This window comes from Leptodactylus fuscus, chromosome 4, assembly GCF_031893055.1.
Source record: "Leptodactylus fuscus isolate aLepFus1 chromosome 4, aLepFus1.hap2, whole genome shotgun sequence".
NCBI lineage: Eukaryota > Metazoa > Chordata > Amphibia > Anura > Leptodactylidae > Leptodactylus > Leptodactylus fuscus.
In genome coordinates, this window is record NC_134268.1 from 142,764,819 (window position 1) to 142,789,760 (window position 24,942).

Genomic DNA, 24,942 nt, shown 5'->3' on the forward strand with positions numbered 1-24,942 from the left:
AAGTGTTTTATAAGGTCCAGAGTGTCAGACATGATTTTTCAGGACAAATTGAACACTTTACATTCAGAATTGAATTATTCAGACACAATTTAATCTGATTTCTGCCTCTGCCATAACAGGCCAAATGCAAATTTTTGGAGTTTCACTCATCCCTAGTCTGTAGATAAATAACATTGCATGTCCCACATATATAAAAAGTTTTGCAATAAACATACATGAGATATTTTTTTTTATATAACTATAGTCTTTATTGATTTAAGTAGTGCAGAAAATATGTGACCCTGGAGTGTAGGGAGAGCGAGCAGTCATTCAGTAGTATGGCTGTAACTGAGAAAAGATCTGAGCCATCATTCATAATACATACAGTATGCCTCATGGTTCAAATCATAAAGCAAGAATTTTCTTATTCAGTTACTGAATAAATTCAGTGTGACACTAGAGTTATAAAAGAGAAAACCGGTTATTTAACGCAACATTTACAATCTTTTCTTACCTTTCCACAAATATCCCGGCCTGCACTGCATGAACAATGCTCCTAAACCGTGGCTTCTCTTCTGTCCTCTTTAACATCATCCCCATTTGTCGGGTAAATGTAGAGGCAAGCCAGTCCCGCACCTCTGAGGGAACCGAGTCTGACTGGATGTCACTGAGTTCATCTTCCGTATCCAGTAAACGCCTGGAAGAGACAACAAAGTTTGTCATTTCATAAGCGTGCCTAAATGTATGTTAGTACATATGTTGGATATTAGATATCTAGTGATATTCATATTAAATAATGTTCTGGAAATGTTGTAATGGGATAACTTATAACCTACATAAATACATTGAGAAGCTACTGTAGTGTTGTGAATGGGGATTAAAGAGGAAAATGATCAAGAAAACGACTTCTCTGCCAAACACACAAAGAGCGACACAAGCTTTTCCGTATTAGGCAGATACATAATATCTTTGTCTATATTGGTGACTACAAGCATACGGACTTGTCCTACTATATACTAATAACTTATAATATAGGACTATCTCACAAGAGTCAGTTTTTAGTCCTATTCTTTTCAATGTATTTATCAATGGCCTTGGAAAGGGCTTACCTATCAGATTCAAAGGTGATAATAAGTAACGTAAGGTTGCGTTCATATCTGTGCTATTGATTTAAGTCATAGGATGTTGTCATAGAACATCACAGACATGAATGTATAATAGAGTCAATTAGGTTTCCATTAGAATTCCCAATAGTTTAATGGGACAAAATAAAGGAGTATTATGCACCATCTGTGATGTGAATGCAGTCTGATCAACACAACAGAGTGTCATATCATATTACAAAGGGATTTGGGAAAGCTGGAGAAATGAGCAGAGAATTGGCCAATAGAGTTTAATATCACACGTTATTGGACATGGGATGTTGATCCAAGAATTTATTCTGATTTCCATATTTGGAGTCAGAAGGAATTTTGTCCCTATATGAAGCAATCAGCATCTATCTCACAGAGTGTTTTTTTTTTTAGCCTTACGCTGACTAAATAATGCAGGATTATAGATTTAACTCATGATGACGAGTCTTATTATCTACAAGTGTAGTATGTTACTGTTGACTGCTTGGCAAGCAGAAGGGCCCCAAAAATTTATATAGTTAAATATACTAATATATACTGTGAGAAGGTGACAGGCAAAGTGCTGGAGTCCCACTATATCAGCCCCAGATTGCTGATTTATGTGTTGTTCAGTCCAGGTCTGGAATAGGTTTCAGCTCTAGGTGCGGGTCATAGGCTTGTTACTGGGCCATAAAAGGCTACAGAGCCTGCACTTCAGGGCAAATGCTGGGAGGAGGTGCCTGGGTCTTTCTTGACACTGAGAGCCTTGTGATATGGTATGGTGTTTTTCTGGTTGATTTGTGTGGCTGGTAGTAAGCCATACCTAAAGTTAGTATTTTCTGTTTAGTTAGTGCTCAGACGAGCAGGATTTTGTTTGACTTTATTTTGCCTGAAGTTAAGGCTGTATTTTATTTTGCTCCTTTTTGTGCTTGTCATAAAGGTTTATTTATTTTGCTGTTTTTTCTGAAATAGACTGCTTTGCTACAAGATTTGTGTCCCTGTCTCTGACTGGTTGGGTCCGCACCACTGCTTCTACCGAGCTACCTTAAGCACAATACATATGTGTTAGTATAGACTGTATATATTATCTGATTAATACAATACTTTTCATATGTGTTATTAAATAGTTTGAAAAAGTAAGGCAATGTACACACTGGCATCTTTCCTGTCCTTTATTTCAACAGAGGTTCCTTACTGCAATGTGAACAGACTGTTTCTCATAAGTGTATGTATTCTTTATTTCAGCAGTTTCACAGCACATTTCTTTTCATTACTGTATAACAAGTACATTGATAATTGTATTTAGATACTAGAAGATAAAATAAGGCTACAAGACAATGTGTCACACAAATCCTTTGAGCCTCACTTACCTTGTCTCATCAATATAAACTGACTCGAGCACAGTTGCTGCATATTCCAGATTCTTTTTTAGGTCTACCACAGAAGCTTCTCCTCTCTCCAGCTGTTTTACCAGACATCGTAATCTGCAGGTCACATAAAAAGAAAATATATTAGACTCCATATAAATGGAAAAGCTTGTTAAATTTCGCTTATTAAAACTATGTGTTACATTTACATTTTTCCAATGGCAAATTAACTGAATTTAGCAGCATTTTCTCAGTAATGTGTTATAATTACAAAAGAATTATTGGAGTAATTAAAAGATTCAGCTTTAAGTCTAATTAATGCATAATGTTACTACGAGTGAATATTATGTTATATTAGCATTATGTAATGTTGTATAATGTAGATAGGAAGAACAGTCCACATTTCACTACGGAGTGCTACATTACTCTATACGAGAGATTAGGTCCCTAAAAGATCATTATCCTGTTCTATATCATATAAATACTGAAGATTAAAACAGCATGCACCATACATACTTGTACAACTACTAGCAGTGCCGCACCTCCCATAAGGCGACCGCTTCAGGCGGCGCTATGCCAGGGCCACGGGGAGGGCGGCATTTTTGCTGACCTAAGCCAGTCCAGGACAAGCTGTCCTGCACTGGCTTAGGGTCACTGTCACTGAGCGGTGGATTGGGAAGGTAGCTGCTCCAGCGGCCGTCCCTCACGCTCAGGCAGAGAGCAGGTCCTCTCCCTGCCTGCTCTCTGCCTGCTAAAGACGATCGCTCCGCTCGGCCCCGCCCCCTCCGCTCGACCCCGCCCCGGGGGGGGGGGGGGGGCGGCTTTCTGACGTCCGCTTCAGGCGGCAGAAAGCCATGGTTCACCCCTGACTACTAGTGAAGACGTATCTGGGTATCGTCTGCAGTCAGATCTTGAGCATTACTAGACTCTTATGTAAACTCTTGAACCACTTTTGATTTTCTTTAACATAGATTGTGAGCCTCATATAGGTACTTTTTTTTAAATTTCATTTAAGTATGTCTTTGTAGTATGGGAGGAAATCCACGCAAACACAGGGAGAACATACAAACTCCTTGTAGATGTGGCTCCTGGTGGGGGATACGAACTCAAGGCTCCAGCGCTGTAAGGCTGCAGTGCTAACCACTGAGCCACCACGTTACCCCGTTCAGCTTTTGATTTTCTGTCAGTATTTGTGCCATTAATACATTTTAGTAAAATACTTTGCCTGATTTATATGAAATCCTGTGCTGAAATCCACTTTGGCTATGTTCACACGGAGGAATTTTCCACAAATTTAGGGGCGGAAGTCACTCCTGAATCTGGGGTAGATTCCTCCCAAAATCCTCCTCCCATTGTTTTCAATGGGAGGCAGAGAACGGAGGAGGACATTGAAAAAAGAAGCGTCCTACTCCATCTTGCCTACGGACACCACGTCTGGAGACTCCCTGCAGATTAGACTCATTCATCTGGGTCTATTCAGCAGCAGAATGCCTCAACAGAATGCTGATGCACTGCGGTGAAAATGCCAGTGGCGGAAAATGAAGAGGAAGTCCTCATCATTTTCCACCATGGGAACATATCCTTTCTGTTCCCCCTCTATTCTTTCCCCTTTTATGAGCAGCAGAATTCATCATTGTTTCTGATTGTGAGTACAGGGGTAATAATTATCTCTCAGGCACTATAATACGTAGAACAATGGTTCTTATCTTTCATATGACATCAAGGTTGCATTTCTGCCAGTATTATTTCTGGATTTATCTCCTGTTGATAACAGGCTCAGGATTGTTATATTTTTATGCAGCTGCTTCCAATCTCCATTGTGTTTCTAACAAAGGCAGATAAAATAAAGGTAAAACTTCTAACATTCATCTGATATTTCATATAGTACCAGAACCATGGTTCTACAATTTGGAGTACACAGGATTTGATGGAAAAGAGATACGTCTGTTAATAAAATATATTGCAAAATGTATTACCGTATATACTCGAGTATAAGCCGAATTTTTCAGCCCAGTTTTTGTGCTGAAAAAACCCCCCTTGGCTTATACTCGAGTCAGCAAAAAAAAAAAAAAAAAGTATTTATTTATTTATTTATTTATTTGTTTGTTTATTTTAGGGGGGGGGGGGTCTATGACCAGCCACAATATTAATGTATAGAATCTCCCATAAAATAGTGTAAAAAAAAAAAAAAGTTCTAAAACACTCCTTTCCCTAGAATACTTACAAAAGTCGAAAATCACTGTGACATACATACAAATTAGGACATTAGGTATCCCTGTGTCTAAAAGTGCCCGGTCTACTGAATATAGGGTATCTGTAGGGGGTTACTGCAGATACCCTATATTAAGCCAGGCTGAATTCCAAGTGGGGGAAAAAACCTCAGTCCTCAAGCTCAGGGAAGGGGCAGACAGACAACCAAAACACCCCCTCCCCTTCCCCAGCACCCAGCATCTACTGCACCCAAAAACACTGACCATTTTAATTTTTGAAATGTTCCAGTAGCTGCTGCATTTCCACCACCCCCCTCGCCTTATACGCGAGTCAATAAGTTCCCAGTTTTTTGTGGTAAAATTAGGGGCCTCGGCTTATATTCGGGTTGGCTTAAACTCGAGTATATACGGTAATAACAAAATTACTGCCAAAAAAAAATAAAGTTGTTTGAAATATTCCCTTCCTGGGTTCATTGGACAGCCAAAGTATAACTGGATGGAACAGCATGGTAGAGATGTAGAGGCCTTAAAACCTGTGACAGAGTTCTAAACCATCACATGTGATATTTGCTGGGTGTTCGAGTGAACATCATTTAGTTTTATGGTTGATGTTGCCGTAAATATTCATATAACATATAAATACATAACATAACATATAAATATTGTTAGAAATCTTTTATTTCACATTTTACCTATAATTGCTTCATGTTTCTGGTATGGTTGTCTCTATATAAAGATTCCATAAGCGTGAAAAGACTAGAGGGTTTTCTTTTTCTTTTATGGGGGGTAGTGGGGGACTTTTACTGATGCAGTGGTATTATTTGTTTAAACATATTCACTTAGGCAGGGGTGGTATTTAATATTTAGTTATCCTAGCAAAAATAGTAAAATATTTTTTTTAGCGCTTTAACCAAATTACTCTGCAAGAGTCCAGTGGGCATATTTTCAGCAGATAGGTCCCCTGTGGTCTTGGTGGCATTACTGACAACTTGTCTTATCTATTTAGATTGCGTTGAAAAGTAGATCACATAGAGATGTCATTCAGTGCTAGGTGGGAAAAACTTCCATAAAGATGGCACGACACTTGCCTGCTTGAGAAATCCCCAGCGGAGAGTAATTTACAAACAACACAGTAGTTACTACCTAAGAGGCCTGTAGTGGACAGAACCCCTAACATTGAGATACAGGGGACCAAAGAGTAAGATTTAATAGCACCCTTCACAGCATGTCATATCATACACTGGTGGAACCCAGCAGATGCTTCCTTATGGATGGTATTGATTAACACAATACTCCCGGATGCCTGTTGAAACTCTTGGTGTATGTGAGCCATTGGTTGGGTGCGGTTTCTATGGTCAGCACTCTTCGGTCGGCATCTCCCAGTTTCGGGTGTCTGCCACTCTGGGCACATTACAACAATCACCGTTCACCTTCCACTTCGTAATCACATAGGCCATTTTGGGTACAGTAATTCAGTATGCTTGCTATGTCCTTTAAGGATCGACCATTTTTGTGGTAACCGGCAATTACCCCTCTCGAAATCAGACAACTCTGCACTTTGTGGCATCTTGCATGCGACTAATGCCAATGCTGTTTCCTGTTTAACGGCAGAAGGCGTGATGTACATCACGACCACAGATATCTTCATTTGTATGGGTGTCCAAATACTTATTAGTAGACAGTGTATATATCATTTCAAATTTAGTTTCATTAGTGTACATCAATGAAATTGTAAGTATTACATGATAAAACTGAATTACAATATGAGGAGAGGTTCTGATGGATACTGTTAGGATCACATCTTCCATCTTGTATTCTGTCAGCCATTTTATAAGCATTTTCTGTTCTAAGCTTCATAAGGATGTCTGTTTAGAGTTTAAGAGACCCCTTTAGGGGATAAGGCGTGTGGAATGTTAATGGTTGGGTTATAACTCCTTATCTATTTGTGGTCATCTTTGAGAGTGGGTGTAGAAACCGGTTCAAATAACCTGTTTGGTCGTTAGCCCCAAGGCCGGAGCGGACCAGTACGTGATCATTATCTCTCTTTCTGTGATATACATCTAGAACTAGTGTATGATGTTGGCTTACACATAAATATCTTAGATTCTTTTTCATGTCATGAGAAAGGTCATCCCAGGTTGGAGTGTAATAATGATATGCAGACCTCAGCCAATAGTCATGTGCCAGGCTTGTCTTATATCTCTATAACCAATCGTGTTGTACCTGATTAGAATAGCCAAGCCAGCTCTTTGTCTGTAATGTATTTAAACTACCTTTTTCTTATAATAAATCAGAACTCACTTGATACACAATCACCTGCGTGTCTGTGTGGCTTCTCCAGGCCCAATGGGTGGTAGCCCATCTAGGCCTGTTAATTAATTATTTAATTTGGAGCTCTGCAACATACTCTTATGAGGACCGTTTGATGTCCTCGTCCCCTACAAATTGGCGCTTCCAACGTGCGGCTTGAGAAATAAGGAGACGGTTTACTGATCCCTCGGACGACCAGTGATTACAGAAGTTCCTGGAACCGCAGATCCAAAAAGTCAGCAGCTGCAGGTAAGAACTTTTTTTCTTACCAATCTGATCTGTGTTCCTAAGGACTTCTTGTTCTCCTGTCCGAGTGTGAGGTAAACACATATGTTCCTTATATAGATATCTCAAGCTTTTTGCAAAGAACCTAAGAGCAGTATGTTGTATGGGTGTTGCTAGATAGAAACTTGGGCTGAAATTGTTAGCTGATCTGTTGTGGTTGTGCATTCATTGTATTCAGAACAGAATGGGAGAAGTGCAGAGTCAGCCAGTATGGAAATCAACCCAAGAGATAGTAGAAGAGAGAGAGAGTAGAGCCGTGGTGAACAGCTGTAGCAAATTGTTGTTGTACTGGACTTCTGAATAGTAGTCATTGGCAAGGAATTGACTCCATCCATAGAGGCTGGGTTCAGGATCAAAAATTAAGTAAAATGTTGAAAAGTTGGACGCAGGTAAGCAGGGAAATAGAAAGGGAGGGGTATAGAAATAAGGAACATGAGGGAGTCATGTATTATGCCCCCCCTGAGAAAAACCCATCTCCCTATGAGCAAAACTCTGCACCATCTGCTCCAGGTAATCCTGATGGATGGACATGTGGTCAGGAAAGAGCCTGTAAATCAAAATGGCGGCATAGTGAAGCCCCTGCCTTATTACAAGCTGCCAAGGGCCTTGAGTTAGATCACAGGTCTGAGAAGGAGAAAAAGGTATTGCTTGCCTTCAATAATAAAAATTCTGGCCAGAGAACTCGCAACAGACAAGGAGGCAAACAAAAACACAATTACAAGTGTTATCACTGTAGGAAGCCAGGCCATTTTAGGAAGGACTGTAGGTCTCTAAAAGCTGCAAACCCCCCAGCTCAGGGCACTGACCAATGTGCCAACACCCCTCAATGAGGAGTTGGCAACCCTGTACCAGTCCTCCCTGCAAAAACATCAGAGGAAGGTGTGGCAATAATACATAAAAGGGGAGGTATTGGGGGAAGAAATCCCCTTCTTAGTGGATACAGGGGCTGCCATTTCTGTAGTTAAAGGATGCCACATACCTTATGAGCTGAGGACTGATAAATCTCAATCTTGTGTTGGATTAGGAGGAAAAAGAATCATTTTAAAATAAACAGTGCCACTCAATCTGAAATTTAGAGGGCAAAATGTTGTCACCAAATTGCTTGTTAGTGACGATGTGCCAACATCTCTTAATGGTACTGAGGTGTTAACGGTGTTTGGTGCAAATATGAAATTTGATCCTAGTGGGGAGGTACAAGTGGAAACATCAGCTATTACCATTGATGAATTTTGTATGCTGGCTGCCTCATTGTCTGAGTCATTTCCTGTTTCTGTACTAACTAAGGAGGAATCCACCCAGCTTTCCCAGGTACCAGATAAATTCACAATGAGTGTCAGGCCCCTCCCCCACCTCCTATTGTCCTCGGTATATCCACAGCAGAGGTATCATGTTATACAGGTTTGGTAGGAGTCAGCAAGAAGGGGGAAGGGGAGACAGCAGGTGGCTAAGTTGTCAGCTATAAGTGAGATTGTAATATTGTAACACCACTGGTATAATGTATGGAGAATTATGAATATATGGTTTAATAATTTGTAACTGTATAGGGTAAGGTGGTCATATAGATGGTATGTCGAAAGAAAAGAAAAAGATATTAATATGTAATGTTGGTATCAGTATTGGCTGTTTAAATCATATTTAATGTCTTTAGAATTGGATTAATGGCATAAATGTTAGATAATCATTATTATGTTTATTTTTCAGTTATACACATTGAAGATGAAGCCATCTAATGATTTGTTTATTTTTCCTCAATATTCAGCGGTGCAGGAATTATAACTAACCCTGTGATTATTTGTAGGAAAAGAATAGAGATGAGCGAACAGTGTTCTATCGAACTCATGTTCGATCGGATATTAGGCTGTTCGGCATGTTCGAATCGAATCGAACACCGCGTGGTAAAGTGCGCCATTACTCGATTCCCCTCCCACCTTCCCTGGCGCCTTTTTTGCTCCAATAACAGCGCAGGGTAGGTGGGACAGGAACTACGACACCGGTGACGTTGAAAAAAGTAGGCAAAACCCATTGGCTGCCGAAAACATGTGACCTCTAATTTAAAAGAACAGCGCCGCCCAGCTTCGCGTCATTCTGAGCTTGCAATTCACCGAGGACGGAGGTTTCCGTCCAGCTAGCTAGGGCTTAGATTCTGGGTAGGCAGGGACAGGCTAGGATAGGAAGGAGAAGACAACCAACAGCTCTTGTAAGAGCTAAATTCCAGGGAGAAGCTTGTCAGTGTAACGTGGCACTGACGGGCTCAATCGCCGCAACCCAGCTTTCCCAGGATCCTGAATGGAATACACTGTCAGTGTATTCCCGTATACCCGATATATACCCCGATACCCGTTCCAACGGTGTGCCCCCCCACCTTCACCCCAGAAATACCCTGCAAGTCCCCTAGCAATAGAATTGGGGCTATATACACCCACAATTTTTACTACTGGTATACAGTGCCATTGTCTGACTGGGAATTCAAAGAATATATTGGGAATACAAATACCCTCATTTCTTGCTACTGCCATATAGTGCCAGTTTCTGACTGGTAATTCAAAGAATATATTGGGGTTACGTGCACCCACAATTTTTACTACTGGTATACAGTGCCATTGTCTGACTGGGAATTCAAAGAATATATTGGGAATACAAATACCCTCATTTCTTGCTACTGCCATATAGTGCCAGTGTCTGACTGGGAATTCAAAGAATATATTGGGGTTACGTGCACCCACAATTTTTACTACTGGTATACAGTGCCATTGTCTGACTGGGAATTCAAAGAGTATATTGGGAATACAAATACCCTCATTTCTTGCTACTGCCATATAGTGCCAGTTTCTGACTGGGAATTCAAAGAATATATTGGGGTTACGTGCACCCACAATTTTTACTACTGGTATACAGTGCCATTGTCTGACTGGGAATTCAAAGAATATATTGGGGTTATAAATACCCTCATTTCTTGCTACTGCCATATAGTGCCAGTTTCTGACTGGTAATTCAAAGAATATATTGGGGTTACGTGCACCCACAATTTTTACTACTGGTATACAGTGCCATTGTCTGACTGGGAATTCAAAGAGTATATTGGGAATACAAATACCCTCATTTCTTGCTACTGCCATATAGTGCCAGTTTCTGACTGGGAATTCAAAGAATATATTGGGGTTACGTGCACCCACAATTTTTACTACTGGTATACAGTGCCATTGTCTGACTGGGAATTCAAAGAATATATTGGGGTTATAAATACCCTCATTTCTTGCTACTGCCATATAGTGCCAGTTTCTGACTGGTAATTCAAAGAATATATTGGGGTTACGTGCACCCACAATTTTTACTACTGGTATACAGTGCCATTGTCTGACTGGGAATTCAAAGAGTATATTGGGAATACAAATACCCTCATTTCTTGCTACTGCCATATAGTGCCAGTTTCTGACTGGGAATTCAAAGAATATATTGGGGTTACGTGCACCCACAATTTTTACTACTGGTATACAGTGCCATTGTCTGACTGGGAATTCAAAGAATATATTGGGGTTATAAATACCCTCATTTCTTGCTACTGCCATATAGTGCCAGTTTCTGACTGGTAATTCAAAGAATATATTGGGGTTACGTGCACCCACAATTTTTACTACTGGTATACAGTGCCATTGTCTGACTGGGAATTCAAAGAGTATATTGGGAATACAAATACCCTCATTTCTTGCTACTGCCATATAGTGCCAGTTTCTGACTGGTAATTCAAAGAATATATTGGGGTTACGTGCACCCACAATTTTTACTACTGGTATACAGTGCCATTGTCTGACTGGGAATTCAAAGAGTATATTGGGAATACAAATACCCTCATTTCTTGCTACTGCCATATAGTGCCAGTTTCTGACTGGTAATTCAAAGAATATATTGGGGTTACGTGCACCCACAATTTTTACTACTGGTATACAGTGCCATTGTCTGACTGGGAATTCAAAGAGTATATTGGGAATACAAATACCCTCATTTCTTGCTACTGCCATATAGTGCCAGTTTCTGACTGGGAATTCAAAGAATATATTGGGGTTACGTGCACCCACAATTTTTACTACTGGTATACAGTGCCATTGTCTGACTGGGAATTCAAAGAATATATTGGGAATACAAATACCCTCATTTCTTGCTACTGCCATATAGTGCCAGTGTCTGACTGGGAATTCAAAGAATATATTGGGGTTACGTGCACCCACAATTTTTACTACTGGTATACAGTGCCATTGTCTGACTGGGAATTCAAAGAGTATATTGGGAATACAAATACCCTCATTTCTTGCTACTGCCATATAGTGCCAGTTTCTGACTGGTAATTCAAAGAATATATTGGGGTTACGTGCACCCACAATTTTTACTACTGGTATACAGTGCCATTGTCTGACTGGGAATTCAAAGAGTATATTGGGAATACAAATACCCTCATTTCTTGCTACTGCCATATAGTGCCAGTTTCTGACTGGTAATTCAAAGAATATATTGGGGTTACGTGCACCCACAATTTTTACTACTGGTATACAGTGCCATTGTCTGACTGGGAATTCAAAGAGTATATTGGGAATACAAATACCCTCATTTCTTGCTACTGCCATATAGTGCCAGTTTCTGACTGGTAATTCAAAGAATATATTGGGGTTACGTGCACCCACAATTTTTACTACTGGTATACAGTGCCATTGTCTGACTGGGAATTCAAAGAGTATATTGGGAATACAAATACCCTCATTTCTTGCTACTGCCATATAGTGCCAGTTTCTGACTGGTAATTCAAAGAATATATTGGGGTTACGTGCACCCACAATTTTTACTACTGGTATACAGTGCCATTGTCTGACTGGGAATTCAAAGAATATATTGGGAATACAAATACCCTCATTTCTTGCTACTGCCATATAGTGCCAGTGTCTGACTGGGAATTCAAAGAATATATTGGGGTTACGTGCACCCACAATTTTTACTACTGGTATACAGTGCCATTGTCTGACTGGGAATTCAAAGAGTATATTGGGAATACAAATACCCTCATTTCTTGCTACTGCCATATAGTGCCAGTTTCTGACTGGGAATTCAAAGAATATATTGGGGTTACGTGCACCCACAATTTTTACTACTGGTATACAGTGCCATTGTCTGACTGGGAATTCAAAGAATATATTGGGGTTATAAATACCCTCATTTCTTGCTACTGCCATATAGTGCCAGTTTCTGACTGGTAATTCAAAGAATATATTGGGGTTACGTGCACCCACAATTTTTACTACTGGTATACAGTGCCATTGTCTGACTGGGAATTCAAAGAGTATATTGGGAATACAAATACCCTCATTTCTTGCTACTGCCATATAGTGCCAGTTTCTGACTGGGAATTCAAAGAATATATTGGGGTTACGTGCACCCACAATTTTTACTACTGGTATACAGTGCCATTGTCTGACTGGGAATTCAAAGAATATATTGGGGTTATAAATACCCTCATTTCTTGCTACTGCCATATAGTGCCAGTTTCTGACTGGTAATTCAAAGAATATATTGGGGTTACGTGCACCCACAATTTTTACTACTGGTATACAGTGCCATTGTCTGACTGGGAATTCAAAGAGTATATTGGGAATACAAATACCCTCATTTCTTGCTACTGCCATATAGTGCCAGTTTCTGACTGGGAATTCAAAGAATATATTGGGGTTACGTGCACCCACAATTTTTACTACTGGTATACAGTGCCATTGTCTGACTGGGAATTCAAAGAATATATTGGGGTTATAAATACCCTCATTTCTTGCTACTGCCATATAGTGCCAGTTTCTGACTGGTAATTCAAAGAATATATTGGGGTTACGTGCACCCACAATTTTTACTACTGGTATACAGTGCCATTGTCTGACTGGGAATTCAAAGAGTATATTGGGAATACAAATACCCTCATTTCTTGCTACTGCCATATAGTGCCAGTTTCTGACTGGTAATTCAAAGAATATATTGGGGTTACGTGCACCCACAATTTTTACTACTGGTATACAGTGCCATTGTCTGACTGGGAATTCAAAGAGTATATTGGGAATACAAATACCCTCATTTCTTGCTACTGCCATATAGTGCCAGTTTCTGACTGGTAATTCAAAGAATATATTGGGGTTACGTGCACCCACAATTTTTACTACTGGTATACAGTGCCATTGTCTGACTGGGAATTCAAAGAGTATATTGGGAATACAAATACCCTCATTTCTTGCTACTGCCATATAGTGCCAGTTTCTGACTGGGAATTCAAAGAATATATTGGGGTTACGTGCACCCACAATTTTTACTACTGGTATACAGTGCCATTGTCTGACTGGGAATTCAAAGAATATATTGGGAATACAAATACCCTCATTTCTTGCTACTGCCATATAGTGCCAGTGTCTGACTGGGAATTCAAAGAATATATTGGGGTTACGTGCACCCACAATTTTTACTACTGGTATACAGTGCCATTGTCTGACTGGGAATTCAAAGAGTATATTGGGAATACAAATACCCTCATTTCTTGCTACTGCCATATAGTGCCAGTTTCTGACTGGTAATTCAAAGAATATATTGGGGTTACGTGCACCCACAATTTTTACTACTGGTATACAGTGCCATTGTCTGACTGGGAATTCAAAGAGTATATTGGGAATACAAATACCCTCATTTCTTGCTACTGCCATATAGTGCCAGTTTCTGACTGGTAATTCAAAGAATATATTGGGGTTACGTGCACCCACAATTTTTACTACTGGTATACAGTGCCATTGTCTGACTGGGAATTCAAAGAGTATATTGGGAATACAAATACCCTCATTTCTTGCTACTGCCATATAGTGCCAGTTTCTGACTGGTAATTCAAAGAATATATTGGGGTTACGTGCACCCACAATTTTTACTACTGGTATACAGTGCCATTGTCTGACTGGGAATTCAAAGAGTATATTGGGAATACAAATACCCTCATTTCTTGCTACTGCCATATAGTGCCAGTTTCTGACTGGGAATTCAAAGAATATATTGGGGTTACGTGCACCCACAATTTTTACTACTGGTATACAGTGCCATTGTCTGACTGGGAATTCAAAGAATATATTGGGAATACAAATACCCTCATTTCTTGCTACTGCCATATAGTGCCAGTGTCTGACTGGGAATTCAAAGAATATATTGGGGTTACGTGCACCCACAATTTTTACTACTGGTATACAGTGCCATTGTCTGACTGGGAATTCAAAGAGTATATTGGGAATACAAATACCCTCATTTCTTGCTACTGCCATATAGTGCCAGTTTCTGACTGGTAATTCAAAGAATATATTGGGGTTACGTGCACCCACAATTTTTACTACTGGTATACAGTGCCATTGTCTGACTGGGAATTCAAAGAGTATATTGGGAATACAAATACCCTCATTTCTTGCTACTGCCATATAGTGCCAGTTTCTGACTGGTAATTCAAAGAATATATTGGGGTTACGTGCACCCACAATTTTTACTACTGGTATACAGTGCCATTGTCTGACTGGGAATTCAAAGAGTATATTGGGAATACAAATACCCTCATTTCTTGCTACTGCCATATAGTGCCAGTTTCTGACTGGTAATTCAAAGAATATATTGGGGTTACGTGCACCCACAATTTTTACTACTGGTATACAGTGCCATTGTCTGACTGGGAATTCAAAGAGTATATTGGGAATACAAATACCCTCATTTCTTGCTACTGCCATATAGTGCCAGTTTCTGACTGGTAATTCAAAGAATATATTGGGGTTACGTGCACCCACAATTTTTACTACTGGTATACAGTGCCATTGTCTGACTGGGAATTCAAAGAGTATATTGGGAATACAAATACCCTCATTTCTTGCTACTGCCATATAGTGCCAGTTTCTGACTGGGAATTCAAAGAATATATTGGGGTTACGTGCACCCACAATTTTTACTACTGGTATACAGTGCCATTGTCTGACTGGGAATTCAAAGAGTATATTGGGAATACAAATACCCTCATTTCTTGCTACTGCCATATAGTGCCAGTTTCTGACTGGTAATTCAAAGAATATATTGGGGTTACGTGCACCCACAATTTTTACTACTGGTATACAGTGCCATTGTCTGACTGGGAATTCAAAGAGTATATTGGGAATACAAATACCCTCATTTCTTGCTACTGCCATATAGTGCCAGTTTCTGACTGGGAATTCAAAGAATATATTGGGGTTACGTGCACCCACAATTTTTACTACTGGTATACAGTGCCATTGTCTGACTGGGAATTCAAAGAGTATATTGGGAATACAAATACCCTCATTTCTTGCTACTGCCATATAGTGCCAGTTTCTGACTGGTAATTCAAAGAATATATTGGGGTTACGTGCACCCACAATTTTTACTACTGGTATACAGTGCCATTGTCTGACTGGGAATTCAAAGAGTATATTGGGAATACAAATACCCTCATTTCTTGCTACTGCCATATAGTGCCAGTTTCTGACTGGGAATTCAAAGAATATATTGGGGTTACGTGCACCCACAATTTTTACTACTGGTATACAGTGCCATTGTCTGACTGGGAATTCAAAGAGTATATTGGGAATACAAATACCCTCATTTCTTGCTACTGCCATATAGTGCCAGTTTCTGACTGGTAATTCAAAGAATATATTGGGGTTACGTGCACCCACAATTTTTACTACTGGTATACAGTGCCATTGTCTGACTGGGAATTCAAAGAGTATATTGGGAATACAAATACCCTCATTTCTTGCTACTGCCATATAGTGCCAGTTTCTGACTGGGAATTCAAAGAATATATTGGGGTTACGTGCACCCACAATTTTTACTACTGGTATACAGTGCCATTGTCTGACTGGGAATTCAAAGAGTATATTGGGAATACAAATACCCTCATTTCTTGCTACTGCCATATAGTGCCAGTTTCTGACTGGTAATTCAAAGAATATATTGGGGTTACGTGCACCCACAATTTTTACTACTGGTATACAGTGCCATTGTCTGACTGGGAATTCAAAGAGTATATTGGGAATACAAATACCCTCATTTCTTGCTACTGCCATATAGTGCCAGTTTCTGACTGGTAATTCAAAGAATATATTGGGGTTACGTGCACCCACAATTTTTACTACTGGTATACAGTGCCATTGTCTGACTGGGAATTCAAAGAGTATATTGGGAATACAAATACCCTCATTTCTTGCTACTGCCATATAGTGCCAGTTTCTGACTGGGAATTCAAAGAATATATTGGGGTTACGTGCACCCACAATTTTTACTACTGGTATACAGTGCCATTGTCTGACTGGGAATTCAAAGAATATATTGGGGTTACGTGCACCCACAATTTTTACTACTGGTATACAGTGCCAATTTCTAACTAGGAATTCAAAATGCGCAAGGCTCCCGGAAAGGGACGTGGACGAGGCCGTGGGCGAGGTCGGGGGAATGGTTCTGGGGAGCAAGGTAGCAGTGAAGCCACAGGGCGTCCCGTGCCTACTCCTGTGGGGCAGCAAGCATTGCGCCACTCCACAGTGCCAGGGTTGCTTGCCACATTAACTAAACTGCAGGGTACAAACCTTAGTAGGCCCGAGAACCAGGAACAGGTCTTGCAATGGCTGTCAGAGAACGCTTACAGCACATTGTCCAGCAGCCAGTCAGACTCTGCCTCCTCTCCTCCTATTACTCAACAGTCTTGTCTTCCTTCCTCCCAAAATTCCGAAGCTTTACAGAACAATAACCCAAACTGTCCCTGCTCCCCAGAGCTGTTCTCCGCTCCTTTCATTGTCCCTCAACCTGCCTCTCCACGTCACGATTCCACGAACCTAACAGAGGAGCATCTGTGTCCAGATGCTCAAACACTAGAGTCTCCTCCATCTCCGTTCGATTTGGTGGTGGATGACCAGCAACCCACCCTCATCGACGATGATGTGACGCAGTTGCCGTCAGGGCATCCAGTTGACCGGCGCATTGTGCGGGAGGAGGAGATGAGACAGGAGTTGGAAGAGGAAGTGGTGGATGATGAGGACACTGACCCGACCTGGACAGGGGGGATGTCAAGCGGGGAAAGTAGTGTGGATGTTGAGGCAGGTGCAGCACCAAAAAGGGTAGCTAGAGGCAGAGGCAGAGGTCAGCAGCTTAGGCGAAGCCAGGCCACACCCGGAATCTCCCAAGATGTTCCAGTTCGTACCCAGCCCCGAAAAACTCCCACCTCGAGGGCACGTTTCTCGAAGGTGTGGAGTTTTTTCAAGGAATGCGCCGAGGACAGATATAGTGTTGTCTGCACAATTTGCCTCTCGAAATTGATTAGGGGCTCTGAGAAGAGCAACCTGTCCACCACTTCAATGCGCCGTCATTTGGAATCCAAGCACTGGAATCAGTGGCAGGCAGCAACGGCAGGACAAAGGCCGCCTGCCGTTCACGCCACTGCCACTGCCTCTGCCTCTGCCTCTGCCACTGCCACTGCTGACTGTGCTGGCGATGCACTCCAGAGGACGAGCCAGGACACCACTTCATCTGCCTCCGCCACTTTGTTGACTTCTACCTCATCCTCCCCTGGTCCTGTCTTATCTCCTTCTCCTGCACCATCAAAGGCACCATCAGGCGTTTCTTTACAACAACCCACCATCTCTCAGACATTGGAGCGGCGGCAGAAATACACTGCTAACCACCCACACGCGCAAGCCTTGAACGCCAACATCGCTAAACTGCTGGCCCAGGAGATGTTGGCGTTCCGGCTTGTTGAAACTCCCGCCTTCCTGGACCTGATGGCAACTGCGGCACCTCGCTATGCCGTCCCTAGCCGTCACTACTTCTCCCGGTGTGCCGTCCCCGCCTTGCACCAGCACGTGTCACTCAACATCAGGCGGGCCCTTAGTTCCGCGCTTTGCACAAAGGTCCACTTGACCACCGACGCGTGGACAAGTGCATGCGGACAGGGACGCTACATTTCACTGACGGCACACTGGGTGAATGTAGTTGAGGCTGGGACTGCTTCCCAAACTGGCCCGGTGTACCTCGTCTCCCCGCCTAACATTCCTGGCAGGGACACGAGAAGAACACCCCCCTCCTCCTCCTCCTCTACCGCCTCCTCCTCCGCCACCGCCTCCTCCTCCGCCACCGCCTCCTCCTCCGCTGTTAGATTGACCCCAGCTACGAGTTGGAAACGTTGCAGCACTGGCGTTGGTAGACGTCAGCAGGCTGTGCTGAAGCTGATCAGCTTGGGGGACAGACAGCACACTGCCTCCGAGGTGAGGGATGCCCTCCTCGATGAGACGGCAATATGGTTTGAGCCGCTGCACCTGGGCCCAGGCATGGTCGTTTGTGATAACGGCCGGAACCTGGTAGCAGCTCTGGAGCTTGCCGGACTCCAACATGTTCCATGCCTGGCCCACGTCTTCAACCTAGTGGTGCAACGTTTCCTAAAGAGCTACCCCAATGTTCCAGAGCTACTGGTGAAAGTGCGGCGCATGTGCGCCCACTTTCGCAAGTCGACAGTAGCCGCTGCTAGCTTAAAATCTCTCCAGCAACGCCTGCATGTGCCACAACACCGGCTTTTGTGCGACGTCCCCACACGCTGGAACTCAACGTTTCAGATGTTGAATAGAGTGGTTGAGCAGCAGAGACCTTTGATGGAATACCAGCTACAAAACCCTAGGGTGCCACAAAGTCAGCTGCCTCAGTTTCACATCCATGAGTGGCCATGGATGAGAGACCTTTGTGACATCCTACGGGTCTTTGAGGAGTCCACAAGGAGGGTGAGCTCTGAGGATGCGATGGTGAGCCTTACAATCCCGCTCTTGTGTGTTCTGAGAGAATCCCTGATTGACATCAGGGATAACTCAGATCACACAGAGGAGTTAGGGATAGCATCCGATCCGTCACAGCTGGAGAGTAGGTCCACACATCTGTCCGCTTCACTGCGTTTAATGGAGGAGGAGGAGGAGGAGGAGGAGGAAGAAGAGTTGTCCGATGATGTGATGGTGATACAGGAGGCTTCCGGGCAACTTCGAATCGTCCCATTGTTGCAGCGCGGATGGGTAGACATGGAGGATGAGGAGGAAATGGAGATTGAACTTTCCGGTGGGGCCAGAGGAGTCATGCCAACTAACACTGTGGCAGACATGGCTGAGTTCATGTTGGGGTGCTTTACAACCGACAAGCGTATTGTCAAAATCATGGAGGACAACCAGTACTGGATCTTTGCTATCCTTGACCCCCGGTATAAAAACAACATCTCGTCTTTTATTCCGGTAGAGGGGAGGGCCAATCGCATCAATGCTTGCCACAGGCAATTGGTGCAGAATATGATGGAGATGTTTCCAGCATGTGACGTTGGCGGCAGGGAGGGCAGTTCCTCCAGTAGGCAACCAAGTTCTCACCGGTCCACACAAACGAGGGGCACACTGTCTAAGGTCTGGGACACCTTGATGGCACCCCCTCGCCAAAGTGCCGCCACGGAGGGTCCTAGTGTCACCAGGCGTGAGAAGTATAGGCGCATGTTGCGGGAATACCTTTCCGACCACAGCCCTGTCCTCTCCGACCCCTCTGCGCCCTACACGTATTGGGTGTCGAAGTTGGACCTGTGGCTTGAACTTGCCCTATATGCCTTGGAGGTGCTGTCCTGTCCTGCCGCCAGCGTCCTATCTGAGAGGGTGTTCAGTGCAGCCGGTGGCATCATCACTGACAAGCGCACCCGTCTGTCAGCTGAGAGTGCCGACCGGCTCACTTTGATAAAAATGAACCACCACTGGATAGAGCCTTCATTTTTGTGCCCACCTGTGTAAAGCACCCCAACATGAAACTCCATGTCTGTACTCAACCTCTCCAATTCCTCCGCATCCTCATACTCATCCACCATAAGCGTTGCACAATTCTGCTAATACTAGGCTCCCTCCAACATGATTTCCCCCAACTCTGCTGGTTAGAGGCTCCCTCCACCCTGATTTCCACCAACTCTGCTGGTTAGAGGCTCCCTCCACCCTGCTTTCCCACAACTCTGCTGGTTAGAGGCTCCTTCCACCATGAATTTGCCCAAACTGGGCTGTTTAGAGGCTCCCTCCACCATGAATTGGTCCAAACTGGGTTTTTTAGAGGCTCCCTCCACCATGAATTGGTCCAAACTGGGCTGGTTAGAGGCTCCCTCCACCATGAATTGGTCCAAACTGGGCTGGTTAGAGGCTCCCTCCACCATGAATTGGTCCAAACTGGGGTGGTTAGAGGCTCCCTCCACCATTAATTGGTCCAAACTGGGCAGGTTAGAGGCTCCCTCCACCATTAATTGGTCCAAACTGGGCTGGTTAGAGGCTCCCTCCACCATTAATTGGTCCAAACTGGGCTGGTTAGAGGCTCCCTCCACCATGAATTTGCCCAAACTGGGCTGTTTAGAGGCTCCCTCCACCATGAATTTGCCCAAACTGGGCTGGTTAGAGGCTCCCTCCACCATGAATTGGTCCAAACTGGGGTTTTTAGAGGCTCCCTCCACCATGAATTGGTCCAAACTTGGCTGTTTAGAGGCTCCCTCCACCATGAATTGGTCCAAACTGGGGTGGTTAGAGGCTCCCTCCACCATTAATTGGTCCAAACTGGGCTGGTTAGAGGCTCCCTCCACAATTAATTGGTCCAAACTGGGCTAATTAGAGGCTCCCTCCACCATGAATTGGTCCAAACTGGGTTTTTTAGAGGCTCCCTCCACCATGAATTTGCCCAAACTGGGCTGTTTAGAGGCTCCCTCCACCATGAATTGGTCCAAACTGGGCTGGTTAGAGGCTCCCTCCACCATGAATTTCCCAAAACTTGGCTGTTTAGAGGCTCCCTCCACCATTAATTGGTCCAAACTGGGCTGGTTAGAGGCTCCCTCCACCATGAATTTGCCCAAACTGGGGTGGTTAGAGGCTCCCTCCACCATTAATTGGTCCAAACTGGGCTGGTTAGAGGCTCCCTCCACAATTAATTGGTCCAAACTGGGCTAATTAGAGGCTCCCTCCACCATGAATTGGTCCAAACTGGGTTTTTTAGAGGCTCCCTCCACCATGAATTTGCCCAAACTGGGCTGTTTAGAGGCTCCCTCCACCATGAATTGGTCCAAACTGGGCTGGTTAGAGGCTCCCTCCACCATGAATTGGTCCAAACTGGGCTGGTTAGAGGCTCCCTCCACCATGAATTTCCCAAAACTTGGCTGTTTAGAGGCTCCCTCCACCATGAATTGGTCCAAACTGGGCTGGTTAGAGGCTCCCTCCACCATGAATTTGCCCAAACTGGGCTGTTTAGAGGCTCCCTCCACCATGAATTTGCCCAAACTGGGCTGGTTAGAGGCTCCCTCCACCATGAATTTCCCAAAACTTGGCTGTTTAGAGGCTCCCTCCACCATTAATTGGTCCAAACTGGGCTGGTTAGAGGCTCCCTCCACCATGAATTTGCCCAAACTGGGCTGTTTAGAGGCTCCCTCCACCATGAATTTGCCCAAACTGGGCTGGTTAGAGGCTCCCTCCACCATGAATTGGTCCAAACTGGGCTGGTTAGAGGCTCCCTCCACCATGAATTTGCCCAAACTGGGCTGTTTAGAGGCTCCCTCCACCATGAATTTGCCCAAACTGGGCTGGTTAGAGGCTCCCTCCACCATGAATTGGTCCAAACGGGTTTTTAGAGGCTCCCTTCACCATGAATTGGTCCAAACTTGGCTGTTTAGAGGCTCCCTCCACCATGAATTGGTCCAAACTGGGGTGGTTAGAGGCTCCCTCCACCATGAATTTGCCCAAACTGGGCTGTTTAGAGGCTCCCTCCACCATGAATTGGTCCAAACTGGGTTTTTTAGAGGCTCCCTCCACCATGAATTGGTCCAAACTGGGCTGGTTAGAGGCTCCCTCCACCATGAATTGGTCCAAACTGGGCTGGTTAGAGGCTCCCTCCACCATGAATTGGTCCAAACTGGGCTGGTTAGAGGCTCCCTCCACCATGAATTGGTCCAAACTGGGCTGGTTAGAGGCTCCCTCCACCATGAATTTCCCAAAACTTGGCTGTTTAGAGGCTCCCTCCACCATTAATTGGTCCAAACTGGGCTGGTTAGAGGCTCCCTCCACCATGAATTTGCCCAAACTGGGCTGTTTAGAGGCTCCCTCCACCATGAATTTGCCCAAACTGGGCTGGTTAGAGGCTCCCTCCACCATGAATTGGTCCAAACTGGGGTTTTTAGAGGCTCCCTCCACCATGAATTGGTCCAAACTTGGCTGTTTAGAGGCTCCCTCCACCATGAATTGGTCCAAACTGGGGTGGTTAGAGGCTCCCTCCACCATTAATTGGTCCAAACTGGGCTGGTTAGAGGCTCCCTCCACAATTAATTGGTCCAAACTGGGCTAATTAGAGGCTCCCTCCACCATGAATTGGTCCAAACTGGGTTTTTTAGAGGCTCCCTCCACCATGAATTTGCCCAAACTGGGCTGTTTAGAGGCTCCCTCCACCATGAATTGGTCCAAACTGGGCTGGTTAGAGGCTCCCTCCACCATGAATTTCCCAAAACTTGGCTGTTTAGAGGCTCCCTCCACCATTAATTGGTCCAAACTGGGCTGGTTAGAGGCTCCCTCCACCATGAATTTGCCCAAACTGGGGTGGTTAGAGGCTCCCTCCACCATTAATTGGTCCAAACTGGGCTGGTTAGAGGCTCCCTCCACAATTAATTGGTCCAAACTGGGCTAATTAGAGGCTCCCTCCACCATGAATTGGTCCAAACTGGGTTTTTTAGAGGCTCCCTCCACCATGAATTTGCCCAAACTGGGCTGTTTAGAGGCTCCCTCCACCATGAATTGGTCCAAACTGGGCTGGTTAGAGGCTCCCTCCACCATGAATTGGTCCAAACTGGGCTGGTTAGAGGCTCCCTCCACCATGAATTTCCCAAAACTTGGCTGTTTAGAGGCTCCCTCCACCATTAATTGGTCCAAACTGGGCTGGTTAGAGGCTCCCTCCACCATGAATTTGCCCAAACTGGGCTGTTTAGAGGCTCCCTCCACCATGAATTGGTCCAAACTGGGCTGGTTAGAGGCTCCCTCCACCATGAATTGGTCCAAACTGGGCTGGTTAGAGGCTCCCTCCACCATGAATTTCCCAAAACTTGGCTGTTTAGAGGCTCCCTCCACCATTAATTGGTCCAAACTGGGCTGGTTAGAGGCTCCCTCCACCATGAATTTGCCCAAACTGGGCTGTTTAGAGGCTCCCTCCACCATGAATTTGCCCAAACTGGGCTGGTTAGAGGCTCCCTCCACCATGAATTGGTCCAAACTGGGGTTTTTAGAGGCTCCCTCCACCATGAATTGGTCCAAACTTGGCTGTTTAGAGGCTCCCTCCACCATGAATTGGTCCAAACTGGGGTGGTTAGAGGCTCCCTCCACCATTAATTGGTCCAAACTGGGCTGGTTAGAGGCTCCCTCCACCATGAATTTCCCAAAACTTGGCTGTTTAGAGGCTCCCTCCACCATTAATTGGTCCAAACTGGGCTGGTTAGAGGCTCCCTCCACCATGAATTTGCCCAAACTGGGCTGTTTAGAGGCTCCCTCCACCATGAATTTGCCCAAACTGGGCTGGTTAGAGGCTCCCTCCACCATGAATTGGTCCAAACTGGGCTGGTTAGAGGCTCCCTCCACCATGAATTTGCCCAAACTGGGCTGTTTAGAGGCTCCCTCCACCATGAATTTGCCCAAACTGGGCTGGTTAGAGGCTCCCTCCACCATGAATTGGTCCAAACGGGTTTTTAGAGGCTCCCTTCACCATGAATTGGTCCAAACTTGGCTGTTTAGAGGCTCCCTCCACCATGAATTGGTCCAAACTGGGGTGGTTAGAGGCTCCCTCCACCATGAATTTGCCCAAACTGGGCTGTTTAGAGGCTCCCTCCACCATGAATTGGTCCAAACTGGGTTTTTTAGAGGCTCCCTCCACCATGAATTGGTCCAAACTGGGCTGGTTAGAGGCTCCCTCCACCATGAATTGGTCCAAACTGGGGTGGTTAGAGGCTCCCTCCACCATTAATTGGTCCAAACTGGGCTGGTTAGAGGCTCCCTCCACCATTAATTGGTCCAAACTGGGCTGGTTAGAGGCTCCCTCCACCATGAATTTGCCCAAACTGGGCTGGTTAGAGGCTCCCTCCACCATGAATTGGTCCAAACTGGGGTTTTTAGAGGCTCCCTCCATCATGAATTGGTCCAAACTGGGGTTTTTAGAGTCTCCCTCCACCATGAATTGGTCCAAACTGGGGTTTTTAGAGGCTCCCTCCACCATGAATTTGCCCAAACTCTGCTGGTTAGAGGCTCAATCCACCCTGATTTTCAAAACAAATGTTGGTGCCAACCTCAACTTACTACAAGGGCCAAATTCACTGCTGGTGACAAGCTCTCCTCACTGCAAGTGCCAAATACACATGTTTCAAGGTGTTTTCCTACTGTCAGAGAGGTGGTATTGAGTGTGTAAAGTGTGTAGTTGTTAGGCTGTGATGTTGGGGTAATAGAGGGTCTTTGGTGTGTTAGATGCCCCCAGACATGCTTCCCCTGCTGTCCCAGTGTCATTCCAGAGGTGTTGGCATCATTTCCTGGGGTGTCATAGTGGACTTGGTGACCCTCCAGACACGGATTTGGGTTTCCCCCT

The 24,942-nt window shown here is 44.2% G+C and overlaps 1 protein-coding gene across 7 annotated transcripts in view; it reads right to left on the reverse strand.

Moving 5' to 3' along the window:
• PDE1C (phosphodiesterase 1C) overlaps positions 1-24,942 on the reverse strand; it is a 662,111-nt gene that overhangs the window by 153,173 nt on the left and 483,996 nt on the right. For all 7 annotated transcript variants that reach the window (XM_075271106.1, XM_075271107.1, XM_075271101.1 and 4 more), the window contains 2 exons: positions 2,462-2,575; positions 494-676 (listed from right to left, as the gene is read on the reverse strand). In XM_075271106.1, the coding sequence (XP_075127207.1) occupies positions 494-676; positions 2,462-2,575 (297 nt within the window). The remainder of the gene's footprint in view (positions 1-493; positions 677-2,461; positions 2,576-24,942) is intronic.